The following is a 20088-nucleotide window of genomic DNA, read 5'->3' as shown; positions in this document are numbered from 1 at the left end:
CCTTAATAAAACGTGATTGTTTTTGATGCATACAAACAGTTTCCGAAAAAGAACTAATTATTTATTAAGTTATTTGAAAATTTTCCTTAATATTCGTCTTAACAATAAATGATATTTTAGAGGCATGCATAAAGTTTTCAATAAAAGAGCTAATTATTTGCCTTAATTATTGAATGAACGTAACAATTTTTCAAACTAGTTTTTATCTCTATTTCTACTTTTATTTCTGTTAATATTTAAGTAGAAGAAATATAACAATATAAATTTTATCGGACCAATCCACTAATTGAAGCAATCCGCAATGCGAAATAATTCGCAAAGGAATTCGATCCGCAAAAAAAAAAAAAAAAAACCCCCGCAAAAATTCAGTTTGAAATATTCTTAACTTTTAAATCAAAATAAAAAAACAATGGCTTACCGTAATAAATGTAGGTGAAGAATAGTAGACTTGATCTGTTCAAGGACGTATTAATAGATGGACGTTCAACGCATTGTTTCATAAAAAAGATATGTGTGTTACGGTATTGTTTAGATAACAAAAGCGAAACAATAGGTGATAATTGCAAAACCGGGGAGTATTTCTATTTTATTCGGCGTCGGAAAAAGATGGTCTCGACTATCCAATAAAAATATTTGAGCAGCGATACATAAAATGAGTATGACAGAAAACTTTGCTATTGATCAAGAAGATTATTCTTTTTTGCTTGAAAATATTGAAAACGAAATTGAAATAGTTGTGGATGATTTTATTGAGATAGATCTTGAAGAGTTAGCGGACTTGCTATCCGAGGATTTTGAATTGGAGCTCATACCACCAGGAATTCCTACAGAGAAGCTGATTGGAGAAGAAGAAACCAAAATGCTGAAAAAAACAGAAGAACTCTTAATAACCAAATTTATCTGTCCGAAACGTCACAATAAATATCTTAGAGAATTGAATTTTAAAAAGTATGAAAAGTAATGTTGCATTGGTACTAAAAGTGTGTTTATACTTGCATGTTGTGGAACTTGATGTCTAAACTGGTGCTATTTTATATTTGCAAATATTCCCAGATTATGAAAATATTCTAATAATTCTTAATTTTGATTTTAGAAATTATTTAAAACTATAAATTGTTGTAATGTACTATTGAACTTCCATATAGAAGATTGCAAGTTGTCTTTATTACATTTATTACATATACTGGTGTAAGAAAATGTACACAGTTAAAAAATGGCTAGTTAAAGGTAATAGATGATTGACTTTCGTTACTCTATAATCTGGATTCCATTAAAGGCAAGTTAGTATGGTAGGTGGTACTAAAATCACAACAGATTTCTGAACATATTAATGAACAATCTTTGTGTCTAATAACTTTAAAGTTTTCAACTGTGTTACCTTCTTTTGTTTCAATTATCCCAACATCCTCATTTGATGTGCTTCGGAAATTTTTAAAATCAGAAAAGTTATTTCTAATTAGAAAAAAAGATAGTAGAAGTCATTATTAGATTTACAGATGTTTATGCATGAAATGTTGGAGAATATGATATTAGTAGATTGAAGATTTAGTAGATCTGGAAGAAATTTGTTAATATTATTGGATAATGGTACTTCATGATTTAAAGCAATAAGTCTCCACATGCCATTTGATTGGCGATAACTATTGATTTTAACTATTACAAAATAGTTTTTGTTATTTTTATTGTAACATTCAAAATCATGTTTTGATGCAAATGCTTTTAACTTTTGATGAATACTTATCGCATGTACTTTTTTATTTCTTCCAACTCTTGTGAGTGTGTTACATACATAACAGGTTTCTGTGTGTTCTTAACTTCAAAGCCTTTTTTGGATTTTAAATCTAACCTGTATAAGACCATATGACATGATTTGCATAAATATTCAGGATGAACTTTTTAATAGTCTGAGGTTATATCCAGCTTGTAAAAACTAAGAGTTGCTTGTTTAAAGATAACAACAGGTTTTATTTGATAGTGACTATCCTGTTTTATTATGCAGCCACACTTTCCACATAAAGGTTTTAAATATTCCTAATGAAGACTCATTATTTATCCAGTAATGAGATAATAGATTGAAATATAAGATTACTTCTTTTGATATATCTATTAAAGGTTAAAAATAAGGTTGTACATCACTTGTAGAAGGCTCAAGAATATGCAACGAAAGGTATGGTCTTATTACTTTTATTATCGTGTTGTTACTATTAGTAACAACACTAATAATGATAAAAATAATAAGATCATTATAAGTTAAAGTAGCTTTACATTACTGACTGTTTAAAAATGCTTTATCAAAAATGCTCATTAAAAATACATACTTTATTTCTTTCCAACTTCTGAAATCAATAGTTTTTTATGAACTTCAACCCTTTCATGCTCCAATTATTTTCCCATAACTAACGTAACCCATAAAAAATTATCTACAAAATGACAGTGGTAGTATGAAATGTTAAAGTAGACTTTTTCTACAGCCTTTTTCAACTCTCCTTTTTAAAATATTGTTTTCAATCGGTTAGAATGCACTACTTGCATTGGGGAAGCTTAGTTGAATTTGTTGTTATAAAACAACCCAGCGCATGAAAGGGTTAAGATGCTTTTAGTTATAATACATTTAGACAAAATGCAATTTAGGTATTGCAAATAAGAAAATTTTTAACAAGGACGAAAAAAAAAATCACAAATTTAAGAGAAAAAAAAAGCGAGGCAAATAAGTTCGACATTTCCGACAAAAATAAGAAATACTCCCTGATTTGAACCTTAAAGTGGGAAGCATAATCTGAGAGTGGGGTGAAAAGAACACTAAAAATATCTTTTTCGACCTTTAAACTATATCATAGCAATTTCAATTTAACAAGGAAAATTTGTTTCACTTTACTCTATCCATTCTAGTGAACCATACATAGCCTTTTTGCAAAAGCCTAGTTTTAGATGTCAAAGTTTAAACACAGTTAAATTTTTGTTAAGCAAAGTTCATAGCTCAAATCAACCTTTTTCAGATTTGTGAACTATTCTTGATTAATTTTTTTGTCTTTTATAACCATAAGCTTCAGTAAATGCATAATTATAATGGGTTTACTGACGGAAATTTGACGGGTAGAAGTCGGAATATCTGTATCATGAATTTAGAAAATTGACGGTAACACGCATAGTTTTTGGCTAATTGGCGGCACCTTTGATCTATAACAATGTGTTGAACGTCCATCTATTAATACGTCCTTGATCTGTTGAACGAATTGTTGTAGGTTAATATTTCCAAATAGGACCATGGCCTACTTTATTTATACGGCCGGATATTTTGCATTTTGAAAAAAAAAATAGAAGGCCAGTTTTTTTGTAAGGCGTTTTTAAAGGGGCAGCTGGAGTTTTAAAGAATATGGTTAACAAATGTTGTATTGTGAATTGTCGTTCAAATTATGATGGTGAAGTTTCTACAGTAGTATTTTCGTTTCCAAAAAATAAAGAGTTGAAAAAAAATTGGATTAAATTTGTAAATAGAAAAGATTGGACACCTACTAATTCTTCCGTAATATGCATAAAACATTTTGAAAAAAAATATTATAAGAAAGGTAATACGAATCAACGTTTTCGATTAATAAAAAAACTAAAGCCTATTCCAACTATTTTGGATTGCACAAATTTGCCTAAAGAAGGTCTATCACAACTTATAAAATCTTCTAATTCGTTAAGAAAATCACCAACTAAAAGAATATTTCAGGCAGATCAATATGGACAGTTTTTATTGAGTGATTTGATTAATAACTTTGATGATATTACTGAAAGTCTTGCTCCAGATGGTTTTTCATTCTTGAAGTATGATGATCATGTAATTTTTTATAAATTGAGTCATAGTACTTTATCTATTCCTGAAGTTACAGAGTGCATTCACATAAATAATGAGATGCATGTTAAATTATTTTACAAAGGTTCACCCCTGCCATTGCCTGTGGTTTTGTCATGGAAGAGATTGTTGTTTATCTTGTAAAAGTATGCTTTATAATTTTCCTATCTACAAGCTGAACAATTTTTATCTATAATGACTGAATTACAGCAAATTAAGTATATGAAGAAACCTATTTTTTCAGCCAATATTGTAAAGTATTCACTAATGTTACAATATACTTCTACACAGTCATACCAACTTTTGCATGAAGAATTGCCTTTACCATCAATATCTTTACTTAAAAAAATAACTAGTGGAAATATTGATGCTCTAAGTTGTGCAAAACATTTAAAATTAGAAGGGAAGATATCTCAAGATATTTGCTTGATTTTTGATGAAATGTACTTGCAAAAATGTGAAGAGTATTTTGGTGGAGAGATGATTGGTAGTGATGAGTCTGGAGAATTGTATAATGGAATAGTTTGTTTTATGATAGTTGGCCTGAAACAAAACATTTCATATGTAATTAAATCATCACCTAAAAAAACAATCAATGCTGAAATTTTTTAATGTCTTCGTATTCTTACTGAATGTAAATTTAATGTTAGAGTTGTTGTGTGTGACAACCATTCCTCTAATGTTTCTTGTTTTAAAAAAATCCTTTGTGCATCAAATCAACAAGCTGAAGATTTGTTTTTTATTTACAATCTAAAAAAGATTTACCTTTGTTTTGATGTTGTACATCTTATTAAAATATCAGAAATAATTTGTTAAATTGTAAAAGATTTTTATTTCCAGATTTTAAGTTTGATGGATTTAAAGATCCTATAATTTTATGTGGTGGAGAAATAAAATGGAGCACCTTCCACAATATTTATGAAAAAGACCTTGCTCTTGGTGCTGGTTTGCGTAAAGCACCAAAAATAACAATGAAAGTATTACATCCAGGCAATTTTAAACAAAAAGTTTCTTTAGCACTTGCAATTTTTGATGAAACTACTTCTGCAGCAATTCACTCATATTTCCATGATCTTAAAAGTAGTGCAGATTTTTTGACATTGTTTTACAAGTGGTGGGTTTTATCAAATTCAAAAAGTCAGTATTCAACGTGTAATATTTTAGGTAATACAGTTGTTTCTGGAGATAAAAAACCTGAATTTCTTAGGGAAATGGCACACTGGATTGAAGCTTGGCAATCGCAAAAGGTAACAAACTGTGAAAAGTTTACTTTAAGTGCTCAAACAGCTGCAGCATTGATAAGAACACTTAATTGTCATGCCTCATTGATTGAGGACTTACTTAATGACGGATATAACTTTGTTTTAACTGGGAGGTTTCAAAGTGACCCATTAGAAAGGAGATCTGGACAATATAAACAAATGAGTGGTGGAAGATTTTTGGTTGGTTTAAAAGATGTCACTATTTCTGAAAAAATATTAAAAATCAAAAGTATAGCTAAAGAAAGTATTAACTTTGATGATAGTTTGAAAGTACCACTCGAGTCAGAAAATAATTTAACAGATTTGAAAAACTTTCTTCTTGATATTGATCCAACTCAGTGTACTCCAGAAATCATGAATCTAGCACCAGAAAGTGGAGAAGTAGGTGCTCATATTGCTGGATTATAGCAAAGAAACTAAAAAAACGCTTTGGTACATGTTGCCGAGAATTTTCATGTGCTAATATCGATGAAAGCAATCCTGATCATACTTATTTAACAATTATTTCTAGGGGTGGTCTCACTATTCCTTCACCATCACTTTTGGATTATGTTTGCACATTGTTTGCTATGATTGACTACTCTTATAACAAAATAAAGAAATTTAATTTACATGCACGACATGCTTTAGAATATTTGTTAAATCACTTTTGTGACTCTTTTCAGACTTTTTCTTGTCCCATGCATGAGAAAACTGGGATAAAACTTACTGGAAGAATTGTTATCAATATTTTTCTTAATAATAAAAGAATTATCTCTACCAGCGAAGTAGCTGTTGATCATGTAAAATCTTTTAAAAAGAGAAAATTTGTAAAAACTCAGTAAATTATATATAATACAATTACTTTTTTATTTTGATGAAAAAAGAAAAAGATTTAAAGATTTTATATAAATATTCTTGTTTTTTAAATTGTGTCTGTTTACTTAAATTCTAAGTTTTAAAATAAAGGCTTGTTTTGATATCTTTTTATTTATTTATTTCTTATATAATATTCGTTTAGTATCTAAATTTATGAATATAAACTACTTTTGTCGACTTTTTAAATTTAGAAAGTAAAATACATTTGCAAATATTCAAAAAGTCTTAAGTTTTCAAAACATTACGGTTTTGAAAACTGGCTTTCTATTTTTTTTTTCAAAATGCAAAATATCTGGCCGTATAAATAAAGTAGGCCATGATAGGACTGATTGAAAATAAAAAAGAAATCCACTATTTATAGGACGCGCACATTATAAAATTGTAATTTTTTTGAACCACACCATTTAATGGTGACGCGAACGGAATGCGATTCGTATAATTCGCTAAGCGAATTAAAGTTAAGTTGATTCGTAAAAATTTTTCGGATTAATAATCCGAACAGCGAAGTGAATCCGCAAAAAAAAAAAAATTCGCTAGTGGTTCGCAAATTAGTTTTCGGATTATTAATCCGAAAAATTTTTACGAACGGGTAATTCCGCATCAAATCACCCAAAATTTAGAAAATTTTGAACCATGAATCCTCAAATTTTTTAAAAATTTCTTTGGCTGTTGCATCTTTAAAAGAAAAGTTAACACATAAAATTTCAGCTAAAAATGTTGAGCGGTTGACAAGATACTGCAATTTTAATATTGACCTGGTTTCCCAAAATGACCCGGTTTTCATAACATTCTGAAAAAACATTTTTCTTAAAAAAATAAGAAATAAAAATGGCGAAATATGAAAATAAACATATATAATGTTTTTTTGATGCTGAATTCAATAAAAGTACTTAAAATGCTCAAATATAAAAGGAACATGCTTAAAAGTTAATAAAACAACTAGTTTCTATAAACCAACTTTGGGGCCCAATATCTCAAAACACCCCTGTCAAATTTTTTTTTTTTTGCTGTTAATATTTTCAACTGCTTATAATCTTACTAGGCACAAAAAATCTAACTGGAAAAACAACTGAAACATATGGAACTTTAATTTCAATGATTTATTACTTTTTGAAGAAATTATTTTAAAAAACATGCAAATAGAATTCTGTAAAATATTATATTTAGTTTATAGACTCCTTAAAAAAAAAAAAAAAAAAAAAGAATTTTGTTATATTTAAGGAAGTCTTAATTATATGATAACTTAGTTATTTGATCTTAACAACTGAAAAAAACATCCTGTTTTGTTTTTATATAAAAACTGAATAAGTGTGATATTGATGTGCATTTGTTTTAAAAATTTTGACAACTATATTTTGTAAAAGTTTATAATAACTAGTTTATAAAAAGTTCAGTTATAAAACAATATTTATTGGTAAATTTTATTTAAATTTTAACAAATTAACAATTTCATATATATATATATTTCATATATATATGCAGATTGTATATATATATAAATATATCTATAAAGAAAATAACCAATATCTATCAGTGTAAAAAAATATACAACAGAGGGATTCTGAAAAGGTTTGAATTATTTCTTTATTAAAAAATTTTCCAATCTGTCTAAATTACATATATTCACTGATGGTTGCGCAGGACAGTACAAAAATTGTAAAAGTTTTTACAATCTATGTGAATTTGACCTTAGAAAGTGAATTTGACCTTAAAGTTGAATGGAACTTTTTTGCCATGTCCCATGAAAAGTCACCATGCAATGGGATTGGCGGTACTGTAAAAAGGTTAACAGCACAAAAAAGTTTAAAACGACCATACAGAAACCAAATTCTCACATCAGAAGCTATGTATGAATTTTGCATTGAGAAAATCAAGGTTGTTAACTTCATTTACATAAAGGGATTGGACTTACAATTGCAACATGAAGAGCAAAAAGAAAGGTACACTGGTGTAACAACTCTACCTGGTACTGGTAGTTTTAATCAATTTATGATCTTGGAGATAACAGGGTTGGGGCAAAGAGGTGTAGTATGGACATTAATTATTCAATAATCCACAATCTTAAAAAGAAACAAGATATATTTCAACTTGATACTGTTGCTTTAGGTTGTTATGTAACTGTAGTCTGTGTAGTAATGGATCAGCATTGTAACTAAATCCAACCTAGAAGAAGTTGATGCTAAAGTTAAATTTCTTCACCCAAATGGTCCATCAATCTGTTTTAACTGGCCTGAAAGAGACGACTACTGTTTTATTCCCAACACCAACATATTGAAAAAACTATCTGTTCCACAAGCTTGCTCTAGTTCTGGTAGAAACTATGTGTTTGAAAATGCTGAAATAGAGGAAGTACAAGTAAAATGGGAACAATATTGTAAACTATTACAAACACAGTCAAAATAACTTACATCTTCGATACCTTTAAAAATCTTGTATATTTAAGTGACTGTTTAAATTACGATTAACTTATTTTTACTTTATTTACAAATATTTTTTGGGAATTTCTTGAAAAAGTAATAGATCTTTGAAATTAAAGTTCCATATGTTTCAGTTGTTTTTCCAGTTAGATTTTTTGTGCCTAGTAAGATTATAAGCAGTTGAAAATATTAACAGCAAAAAAAAAAAAAAATTTGACAGGGTTGTTTTGAGATATTGGGCCCCAAAAATGGTTTATAGAAACTAGTTGTTTTATTAACTTTTAAGCATGTTCCTTTTATATTTGAGCATTTTAAGTACTTTTATTGAATTCAGCATCAAAAAAACATTATATATGTTTATTTTCATATTTTTGCCATTTTTATTTTTTATTTTTTTAAGAAAAATGTTTTTTCAGAATGTTATGAAAACCGGATCATTTTGGGAAACCAGGTCAATATTAAAATTGCAGTATCTTGTCAACCGCTCAACATTTTTAGCTGAAATTTTGCATGTAATATTTTTTTATAATAAGGAATAATGTGTCAAAATATGACACAAAAGGAAGACACATGGTTCAATGGACTGGGTGATTTGATGTGGAATTACCCGAACTGACTGTTTTAATCCACAAAATAAGTCGGATTGGCTTTTTGCAGATTTTACGAACCGAATCGGCGGTGCCTATTGAATAATATAAACAATAGATGCATTTTTATATGAAGATTTTAAAGAATAATAGTATTATACAGCGATTTGAGTATAAATAGTAACTATACAACCATTTGAGTATGAATTCTGTGCAAATGTTTCCAATTAGACACACTTGTTTCTATTTGTAGGACTTTTTCATGCCAAAAGCTTCCAAATATATCTATTTAAAATGCAGTTGAAAAGTTTCTTCAATGACTTTACAAATGTTTACTGTTGTAGTCTTCAATGCACCACAAAAGTTTTCAGTTACAGCATGTGCCTGTTCTCTAGTAGTCACGGTGATAAATAAATAGATCACAGTTAAATAGATGCTTTCCATTCAGTTTTTTGTTTTTAAATCTTCCAAATTAAACACTTAAGGTTCATAGAGTTTGGAGTGTGTCATTTTATCTGGATATAGTCAAAATTCAACAATGCAGGCATTTAAAAGGTTTGGTAAACTTGATCAAATTTTTTGACCAACTTTCAACAGCTGTTACAAGTTCCTTTTGGAACCTTTTCATTATTGAGATCCAAGTCCTTTTTTAAATGTTTGTGCGCTCTTGCAATAGTAATTCTGTGTGAAAACATCCAGGTTATGCAACCCTAAGTCTCAGATTTTGCTGATTTTTGTTAAAAGATTTAAATAAAACCTGAATGTCATCAAAATTTTAGTCTTTAACTCCAAGCGCTTTCAAAGATCATTTTTTAATTTTGCCCTTAATCTGTGACTGTCATGAATCAACTTTTGCACAGAAATAAGTTTTAAAAAAATTTAGTAAACTTGAAAAATATTTACAGAATATCTATATTTGGAGATCTGGCTTGCCTGAGACTACATCAAATGAAAACAAGTCTCTACATTATCATCACAATCATGTGTTTGTCTCATTATTATCATCACAACCATGTGTTTGGACCTCTATTTGTATTAAAGAGCAATAAATGTGAAATTTTAAGAGACACAAAAAAAGGGTTAAAGTTAAATATTTCTTATTTAAAATCTGAACAAATAATATATAATTGAGTTTTATACTAATTTTGTTGCTCATGTATTCTGCAGTATACAAAAAAGGGTTTAATTTCATGAAGAGATACCCTAAAAGTTATATGGGAATTAGTTGTGCATGGGTAGACTTTATATGAATGCCCTTTATTTTCAAGAAATTTACACCAGTTAAAAAATTTTTTACATAATTAGTCCACAATTTCCTGTGATGTAGATTTTGTATAAGTTAGTCAAATTTAAAAAATCTATTTAATATCAAAAATGTCTCCTTTGCCTTCTAAAGAAAACAATAAGAGGAAGCAAAGGAGATTACACAATGAAAATGAGAAAAATATTGAAGAGAGAGAGTATGTATGTCAATAGTTTCATCAAATCCTACTGGAGTTTGCCCTACTTGAAATATAAAATTATACAACCTGATGAAAATGAAAAAAATTCAAAATCCTGGAGTTAAAAGATAGGAATCAGATGAATTGAATATTGATGGTAACACTTCTAGTATATTTGTTCAATAACTGTTTGCATAAAAAAAATATTCATATATCAAGTATCTCTTGGTTGGTACCGCAAACAAACTGCTGAAGCACTGCATGTCCAAATGAAGTCAATTGTTCACCAATTTAATATATAAGAGATGTTCAAATACATGATGTTCATTCCAAGAGATTTGTAGTCTATTTCAGCTCCATCAATTTTTAATTAAAAGCTAGTATTGTCTAACTGCAAACATTAAAATATAGTTTAATGTTATCTGTTAACATAATAGCAGATATCAAAGTATTTGCAAGAGGCATACAATCATTTGTACATCTAGTTTAAAGCTGATAAAAACACTACAGCAATTAACTATAAATGTATATATATATATAATAATTTCCAAAAAATTGAGTTTTAATCCTGTAAATGTTTATAAAACAATAATATAGTGGAATTATGGCTTCAAAATTCAGCTCTAAAAATGCAACTTTCTTAAAAAGAGCTCCCAGATTTTTTTTAATGTTGTTCATAGCATGGTTAGACACGTGGCAAAAAACTCCCATGGAAATTTCTTTATCAGCAATTGTCACCATTAAAACTTCTTTGTATTACACAATATCAGTTCAAAAGTAGAATTCAACTTTTGATTCCAACACCAGAATCTTGATATTGATGCTGTGGAATACTTTAAAGCTTCTGAAATATCAGCTTCTTATACAATGTGCCCAGAAACTTAAAAATGAAAAAGGTATTCTTGCAATGCCTGATAAAAAATCAGCAGAAAAACATTTGATTTTGTTGTAGCTTTAGTTCATGATTTCTTTCAAGATGATGGGTTTTTCTCAAATGGTTGGTAAGAAAGATTGTGCTAGTTTTAAAGGTGGTTCTCCACAATAAAAACATTTGTTGCTATACAACCTTCATGAACTTTTAATTGAATTTAAATTTAGATAACCTACTGTTATATACCTGAGATTTAAATGCTCATCAGTTTGGGAGGTTTAGTGATAAAATTATGCAATACAAACTATAATGAATGTATGATGCATAGAACTGGAGATCTAAATATACTTTTAGATTAAGAATTAAGTGAGATTGATGAAGAAGAAGTTTAATTTAATCAATGGCAAAGTACCAATAGGTCCCAGTTAACTACCCAGGCAGTTACTTGGGTGAATACCAAGAGTTTGTTTTTCATATTGATAAACTTACTTCAAGTTCATAAATAACTTAAATGCCAAGCTCACTACATAATGGAGCTTAAGAATAATTTGAATAACAGTTATGCTATTGTACTTGTTGATTTTACAGAGAATTATTATTTTGTAATGCAGAATGAAATGCAAAGCTACCATTTAAATAAAAAGCCATTCCCATTATACTTGGCAGTCTTACATTTCAAAGATCAGCATAGATTGTTTTGATGATAAGAATGCCCAACAAATGTTATGGAGTATATAAAAGGAAATTTACCTTTTCTCTGAAGAATGTACTTCACAATATAAAAACCATAAAAACCTATTAAGTCTATGGTACCATGAAGAAGATTTCCTGATGACAGCTGAAGGGGGATTTTTTTCAACCAGACATGGCAAATATCCTTGTGACAAAATAGGTCAAATATATATCCGCGCACAACACATACATATCCATCCATCTATCTATCCATCCATCCATATATCCATACATCCATACATTTATACATCCATACATCCATACATCTATACATCTATACATCCATACATCCATACATCCATACATCCAAATAATTTTAAAATATCAGATTTTTACTCAAAATACTAAAAAATTGATGGCATAAATTTGCATTTTTGTTGCCAACATTTTCAGGTTGTGTAGATTGGATATTATCTACTATTTCAACACCATGTCTGACTATTTCACACAAGATAAATTTAAGTTTGGTTTTGTAATTTCAATGATTTAATATTAACTGTAATTTTATTAAATCGGTTTTGATGTGGTATTTTCTTTATTTAAAGAACGTTGTTAAAATACAGTGCCATTTATCACAGCACCTACATATTTTTTAAATAATGTTAAAGTGAAAGAAGCTTAAAATGAGAATTTGTTATAACTGTTTTGATACTTTGGATAACCAAGAACTTCTTGCTGTATTTTTGTCTGAGTTTAATTAGGTTAAGGTTTTTTGAGAGGTAGAACAAATCATTATACAGCATGTTTCTAAGTTAGGGTTGTATTTTTAATTAACATAAGTCTTTATTTTCTGAATAATAGGTTCATAAACTGTTATTAACTTCTTTGATCTTGCTCCTTTATGTTTCAGACAAATACAGCAACCTTTAGTCATTGGTTTTTATATGTCCTGCAAACTTTGTTTTTTACTATGTTATTTGTATAAACTGTTGTTCCCAGGGATTTATTAACACAATTTGCAAACTTTTAACAAATAAAAAAAAGGTGAAATACTGCATTTATTTTTTAAAAAACCAGGAACAGCACATGATTTTGATTTCAAACTTAATAGTTTACCACTACTAAATGTGAGAAGAAAAAGTATTAAGCAGAATTTTTTTAATTGATACAAAGTTCAAAGTGGCAGTCAAATTTCTTAGCAGTGAAATAATTTAAGTTGTTTCATTGGATCCCTTGCCTCAAAATCTATAAAGGTATCATTTTTCAGCTTTCCATTGCACAGGGTTAAACAGTCATTAAAAAGATTGTTTGGCCCTGTGCAATAGAAAAGGAAATTGTCATAAAAAGCCACTTTGATATAAAAATATTAAAATATTCACATCTTTGAAACTGCTTGTATTTTTATGCTGAAATTTTGGGTATACACTGCGACCATTTTCTATAGATGCATGTAGAATTAGCAGATTTACAGTGTTACAGTGGTAATAAAATTGTTGTAATGGTACTTTTGAATAAGTATATGTAAGAAAACAATTATCCATTATGCATCTGATTATTAATTGTCTTGATTGTATTAAAATAATTAAATTTTAAATATTCACATGGCAATTTTCTATAGATGCACTAAAATTCTTACGAGTTTTGGCGAGCAAATTTCTTTAGACGCACTAAAGTTTTTACGAGTTTTGTTGCAAGTTTCTTATATTCTATAGTATTTTTTATATTGTGAGTCGAAATTTAGTTGAACTTAACCAAATGCCAAAAGGAAAGGTCCTTAACAATATTGAAAAAGGTCAAATATTGGCTTATCATCAAGAAAAAGTTCCAAATTAAGAAATTGCTAGAAGATTGAAGAGATTGTATCACGTTAACTGTAATTTCTTGAAAAATCCAACAGATTATACAACAATCAAGGGGAAACCAAAGAAATCTAAGGTTCTAGCTGTGAAAAATGCAGAATTGTTCAACTTGCATCAAAAAGGTTGAAAATAATTAAGTCAGATTTGGGTTTAAATGTTTGCAAGGAGATAACTAGGAAAGTTCTTAAAGACAGCCCACACATTGTACAATCAAAAATGAATAAAGCACCAAATTTGAAGCCCTTTTACAAACAGAAAGTTTAATCTTGATGGGCCTGATGATTTAGTGGCTACTGTCGTGATTTGAGGAGAGAACCCAAATATTTTTCAACAAAGAATTTCGGTGGTGGATCTTTGATGGTTTGGCTTGGATTTTGTGCATCAGGAAAGTTAAATTTAGCATTTATATCTTGCAAAGTGAAAAGTTCTGAATACATTGATGTGCTAAAATTGTGTTTGGTTCCATTTAAAAACAAATGTCGACACAAAAAGTTTGTTTTTCAACAAGACAATGCCAGCATTCACATTAGTAACGAAGCTAAAGCTTGGTTTGAAGCTAAAAAAATCGAGATAATGTGGTGGCCTGCTTGCAGTCCAGATTTGAATCCTTGTTGAAAACATCTGGGGAATCATTTTAAGTTGTATCTATGCTGACCAAAAGCAATATAACTCTGTGGCAGAGCTAAAAGTAGTGGTATCAGAATGCTGGGAGGATATGGAGCCAAAAGTGCTGGAAAACTTGGTGGAAAGTATGCCAAAACGAATTTATTAAGTAATTGATAAAAACATTTTTTTGGATAGTTTTGTTAAAAAATGTGTCTATAGCAAATAGTCAGCTATCTTTTGAATTTAATTCATTTATGATTGACCTCTTTTCAAATTTGATATCATTTTTTGATAATTTTCATTATTTTTTGATACTTTATTTATAATTTATTGAAATACACTATAAAAATAAAGTTAAGTACGTTTTTAAGACATAATCCACATGTGCCTATAGAAAATGGTCACAGAGTATTCATGTTTTATTAAAAGCTTTTAGTAAAAATCAGCAAAATCTGAAACTTTAGACTACTATGGAGTTACTTTAATTTGTTTGTTGGATTGTTTAAATGTCTTTAAAGTATTTTTGTTAAATTATTTTACTGGAAATAAGAATTATTTACACAGGGAATAAGTAAGAATGCAGTAAATATATCACTATTTGGCCAAATCTAAGTGCAATATTTTCATCTATAAAAGAATTTATAAAGTTCACACAACCCCCTCATAGTTTCTGATGAAAATATTAGGGGGTTGTGTGAACTCTAGTATATATTCCCTAAAACTCTTAATTTTCTCCCTGTTAGTCTAAACCCATAACTACAGATGAGATAATATTATTACGACTTGACCTGGTATTCTAATTTATCTATCTCTAATTTAGGCAATTTATCTTAATAAATTATCTGGAAGTCAATGGCTAACACAACCTAAAATTTTGAGTTCATAAACTTCACTCTATCAGAAAAAATAATGCTACAGCATGTATATGGGCATATAACAGTATGCCATATTTTTGTAGTATAATTCTAGTAATACTATCTTGTTTTAATGCCTATTACTATAGTTTTTTAGTTTATATAATACATACATACATACATACATACATACATACATACATACATACATACATACATACATACATACATACATACATACATACATACATACATACATACATACATACATACATACATACATACATAAACACACCTATAAACACATACAAATATGTCATATTTTGTTGTTTTATGTTAAAGCTTACTATTTCATAGTTTAATAATAACACAGAATAGTTTTTCACAACACTGTATAGTAGTATAGGTTGGGTATTTAATGACTTCTTATAGCCTATTCAGCGTAATTTTGTAAATGGTATTAGTGATATACTGGAAAAATTGCTCAATTTGTCAAGAGCATTTTAATGTATTTCTGTTACATTATTTTTAAATTTTATTTTTAGAAATTTTATTTTAAGGTTTGTTTATATTTAGAATTCAATTTTATGTTTACACTGGTTCTAAATTTATAGAGAGAGGTTACATATGTTACTTGGAACCCAGTCTCAGATTTATCAATTGAAGATGATATTGATGATCCTGTTGAATATGGAATTATTACCACTAAAGAATTAGGTTTGTATAACTTTACTTTAAGAAAGTATCATACCAGTTGTACATGTTGCAGACTAAGTGGTAATATTTGCCTAATTACTGTTTCCTGTTAAAAAAAAGTAGCTAATATTCACTTACTTTTTTCTCAGCTACTTCACAATAGATGTCAGCAATATGACTAAAACACAGTATTATTGTGGTATAACTGCTAATAAATTTCAGCTTTGCTAATGTTAAAACTGCAGCTTTAACAATATACAATCAGTAAAGCTGCTTTAATCTAAAAGTGATGTATTTATAAGTTTTAAAATATTGAAGTAGTTTTACTGTTTTGTTTACTAAGTTTATGTTCATAAAATATTGATTATGTTGATTAGAGTAAAATTAGCACATTCTAATCATTTAAAATGGCAAATGAGTATGGAAAGCATGGAAATGTTACACTCATTTGCAATGTTAAATGATTAGAATTTGTTAATATTTTTTTTAAATTTAAATTCCTTATAATTAGCACATTAGAATGTATTAGTTTTAAGGATATTGTAATAATTTGCTATTTGGTTTAAATAGCAAGTTATAGTAAAATCCAATTACTGCTTATCCAAAATAAAAAAATGACAGCAGGGCCTTTTAAAATCAAGCATTATGACTTACACTAGTTGTCATAATGACAACTAGTGTAAGTCATAATGCTTGATTTTAAATACAAATGACAGCAGTGCCTTATAAAATCAAGCATTATGACTTACACTAGTTTAAAAGTGAATATATTTGCTTAAACTACACTATCCAACTTACTGTTAAAGGTATAGCAACAATGAGTAAAATCCACAGCAGCTCTTGAATGAAATTAAAGGAATAGCAACAAGGAGTAAAATCCACAGCAGGTCTTTTAAAGCTAACAATACAAAAAACTTTTTGAAGAAAATAAATCCATAAGTTTGTTTCTGGATGATTGCAGATAGAACAAATCTGTTCCTAAGTAAAATAGAGGGTATTCTTATCTTAGGAATACCTGATGCTCAATTGGAATTTGCAACCCTTTGGGATTTGAAGTATTAGAAGATTTTGTTATATTGCTAAAAAATGCTATTTTTATTCTGCCTAAATTTCTTCTGACAAAGAAATAACAAATAGTTTGTTTATTTCTAAGCTAAATAATGCTATGTTATTTGCAGATAGATCTACCTCTAGCAGTTGAATATAGTTGAATATCTTAGACTGTTTAAAATAACGAGAAGTGCATTTCTAAAACTTTCTAAAATTGTCAAAAGTAATTTCATTTCAACTGCCTCATCACATGAAAAACTTTGTTCAATAGCTTGTAGTATTAGTAGTTGTTCATATTTAAAATTTATGAACATTAAAAAAGTATATCCAGATTTTTACTGTAGTTTTTGTTTCAGAATAAATGTAACAATTATTGAATAAATAAATGTTCCACTCAAGTCTTCAACTACTTGATCTTTTTAAGAAACTGTGGTATATAACAGTTTTGTAATTTTCTGCAGTAGAGAATCTTAGTTTCCCTACTTTACTGTAATATTCAAGCTGTTGCTAAAAGAGGTAGTACTACAACATAATGGAGTATCTAACATGCTTCCTAGCTACTGAAAGTTAGTCAAACATTAAAAGTAAGAAAAATCCATGATTTATAAAAAAAAGATAAGCAAAGTTTACTTTTCAGATGATAAATATATATTTGTGAAATATGCATTTGTTATCTCTAGATGTAAGGGAAATTTAAAAATTTCAATAGTTAGTATAGCAATACTTATGTAAACAAGTAGCATATTTCCTTTTAAACATTTTTTTTTTTTGATTTAATACAGGTTGTAATTATTAAATTTACAACAAATCATGCTCCACTTTTTGTTAAAGAATTCTTTATCTTTTAAGTACTCAATAATAATAATATACTTAAGTAAATTGTTTTCTTTGTCTTTGAGCAGCATATTACTGAAAGCAGTAAAAGTCTTTAATGTAATTTCTTAACATGAGACATTTCTTTGAAATTATATATGACAGTTTGTTTTAAAGCGTGGAATGGCAAGTTTACCATTAAGTCATTCTATTTATGAGTGAGTGCTTTGTAGAAGGGATGGCTTCTTATCAGAAAAAAATGTTTTTAGAGTCACTATGCCAAGCAAATAGGTGTTTATGCCTTTTAACTCTAGCAATCTTATTTGTAGTTGTATGCTCATAAATGTTTTGTTTTTTTATAAAATTTTAAGTTCAAGTTGCTGGTTAAAAATGATTCATAAAAGTTGTTTTTAGTAAGCTTTTACTTTGTAGTAAGTTTTTTTCATTTTTTTTAATATTTGGGTTTATTCTGCATTATTTGATGGATCTTTGAAATGATTTTTCAAAAAAAAAAGGAACTTAATTTTTTTAAGTTTATTTATTATTATTGGAATTTTTAAAAAATTCTCACCCTTTTTAATGTTTTTAATAAATGTTGTAAACAAGCTAATTTAAAATAATTTATAACAATATTCCTAAAAGGTGCAAAATAGTAAATCTCTGTTGCCAGAGAAATACAGAAAAGTAATTTTTAATTAAAAATGACAAATAATTTTTTTTGGTAAGTTTTATAGATGGTAATTTTTTTTTTTTTAAACATTTCTACATTTTTAAATAGATTGCAACTTCTACTTTTTTAGTTTTGTCTTTATTTGCTCTCTTTAAATCTTTAATAAATTTGAGCAACTTAATTTCATATTTACCATTTCAAAGTAATATGATTACCATTTCAAAGTAATATGAAACCTCTCAAGTATGATAACAAAGCTGCAGTGTAGTTTTAAGTCAAAATAGAGATTAAGTTCTTATCAAAAAATATTGTAGTTTTTCTAATTAGAAATTATGATGATTCTATCCAGCACTATAATTAATTCCCAAGAAAGCACTTCTGATCAATTTAAATTTAAATTTAAAAACTTTAGCCATTGCTATTAGAAAGTCTACTAAAGTTATTGCTCACTTTTTGAGAATAAAATACAAAACTAGAGGAAATTAGTTTTATGCAACTATAAATAAGCAAGGAAATCAACTTTTTTTGCATATTGGTTATAAAGTACTTCTTTAACAAGTGTTTTAAAGAAGCAATCAAATTTTCTTTCTTAAACAAGTGTTTTTTTTTTAATTGCTCTTATTTGTTACTTAAAAAATTATTACATTCTCATTGATAGTTTTTTGATACTTCAATTTAGAAACAAAACCAAAAAATGCTTTAAGTCAAATACAGTTTGATGTCAAACAAATTCATTCGATCCGAAGATCTGATCCCAGATTGGCATGGTCGTATGTTGTTTTTATTCTAAAAGATAAAACAAGTCATCCAGCTCTCCACTTTCATAACGGTGGCATAAATGAAATGATTTCATGTTTGCAAAGGTTTATATGGCTCACAAGGTAAATTATATTATTATCAATTAGTAGGTTTGCAATTTTAATTTATCCATTAAAGTATTTTCAACCTGAATCAAGAGGCAGCTCATATTCTAACTATAACGATTTATTATCAAAGAAATATCTTTCTTTAACAGCCCTACCATCAATTGATCATTAATTCAAGCAGATATAAGATTAGGTATCTTTATTATTTCACTATAAAAATCTATTTCATTTCACCTTAACAATTATTACTTTTGTTTATATGCAACAACCTTAACTTTCATCAATTTTTGTGTTTTGATTTCAGCAGGTAAAAACCAAAATGGTTTTTATGCAGCGTTTAATGATGTTGTTCCCTTCATTCCACACAGTCTGGAAAAATTACTTTTACGAGTAATATTTGTTAATTTTAAAAAAGAAGCTCTGATTGAGTAAACTCAATGTAATTAAGGCGTGACATAAAACCTTTGATGGGATATAGCCATGATCGCACTGTTCTTTGGGATATAAGACTCAAAGTTTGCTTACACTACCCATGGTAGGAAATTCAGTTTGAAATTTAGGGTAATGTAAAAAAATAGATAAACTATAGTGAGCTAATTTATGTTATATTGTAACAAAAAACATTTTCTGGCCTTCAGTTAATTAACATTTAAAATTTTTTTTATTGATATAACATGTTTATAAAAAAATGTTTGACAGAATTTAACAGCAAAATGTTGGTTAAAAA

The 20088-nt window shown here is 28.1% G+C and overlaps 2 protein-coding genes and 1 pseudogene across 6 annotated transcripts in view; all 3 read left to right on the top strand.

Annotated features, from left to right (window-relative positions):
• Positions 1-20088, top strand: part of LOC145188118 (TBC1 domain family member 15-like) — a 77644-nt gene that overhangs the window by 18956 nt on the left and 38600 nt on the right. For 2 of the 4 annotated variants that reach the window (XM_090080297.1, XM_090080295.1), the window contains 2 exons: positions 15881-15983; positions 19175-19376. In XM_090080297.1, coding sequence (XP_089936423.1) covers positions 15881-15983; positions 19175-19376 — 305 coding nt within the window. Of the gene's footprint in view, positions 1-15880; positions 15984-19168; positions 19377-20088 lie in introns of all 4 variants that reach the window. The other 2 variants (XM_090080296.1, XM_090080294.1) reach the window with 1 other exon arrangement.
• On the top strand, positions 2675-5924 carry LOC149892066 (uncharacterized; annotated as a pseudogene). Its single transcript, XR_016450282.1, has one exon. The product of XR_016450282.1 is annotated as an uncharacterized LOC149892066 (transcript).
• Positions 7441-10398, top strand: LOC149892065 (uncharacterized). Its single transcript, XM_090080302.1, has one exon. The coding sequence runs from the start codon at positions 7588-7590 to the stop codon at positions 8008-8010; it is 423 nt and encodes a 140-aa protein (XP_089936428.1). The 5' UTR covers positions 7441-7587; the 3' UTR covers positions 8011-10398.

This window comes from Hydra viridissima, unplaced genomic scaffold (assembly GCF_058129835.1).
Source record: "Hydra viridissima isolate aposymbiotic clone 2 unplaced genomic scaffold, HvirCarnegie_v1 scaffold_2, whole genome shotgun sequence".
Taxonomy (NCBI): domain Eukaryota; kingdom Metazoa; phylum Cnidaria; class Hydrozoa; order Anthoathecata; family Hydridae; genus Hydra; species Hydra viridissima.
This window is presented reverse-complemented; position numbering and strand designations above follow the sequence as displayed.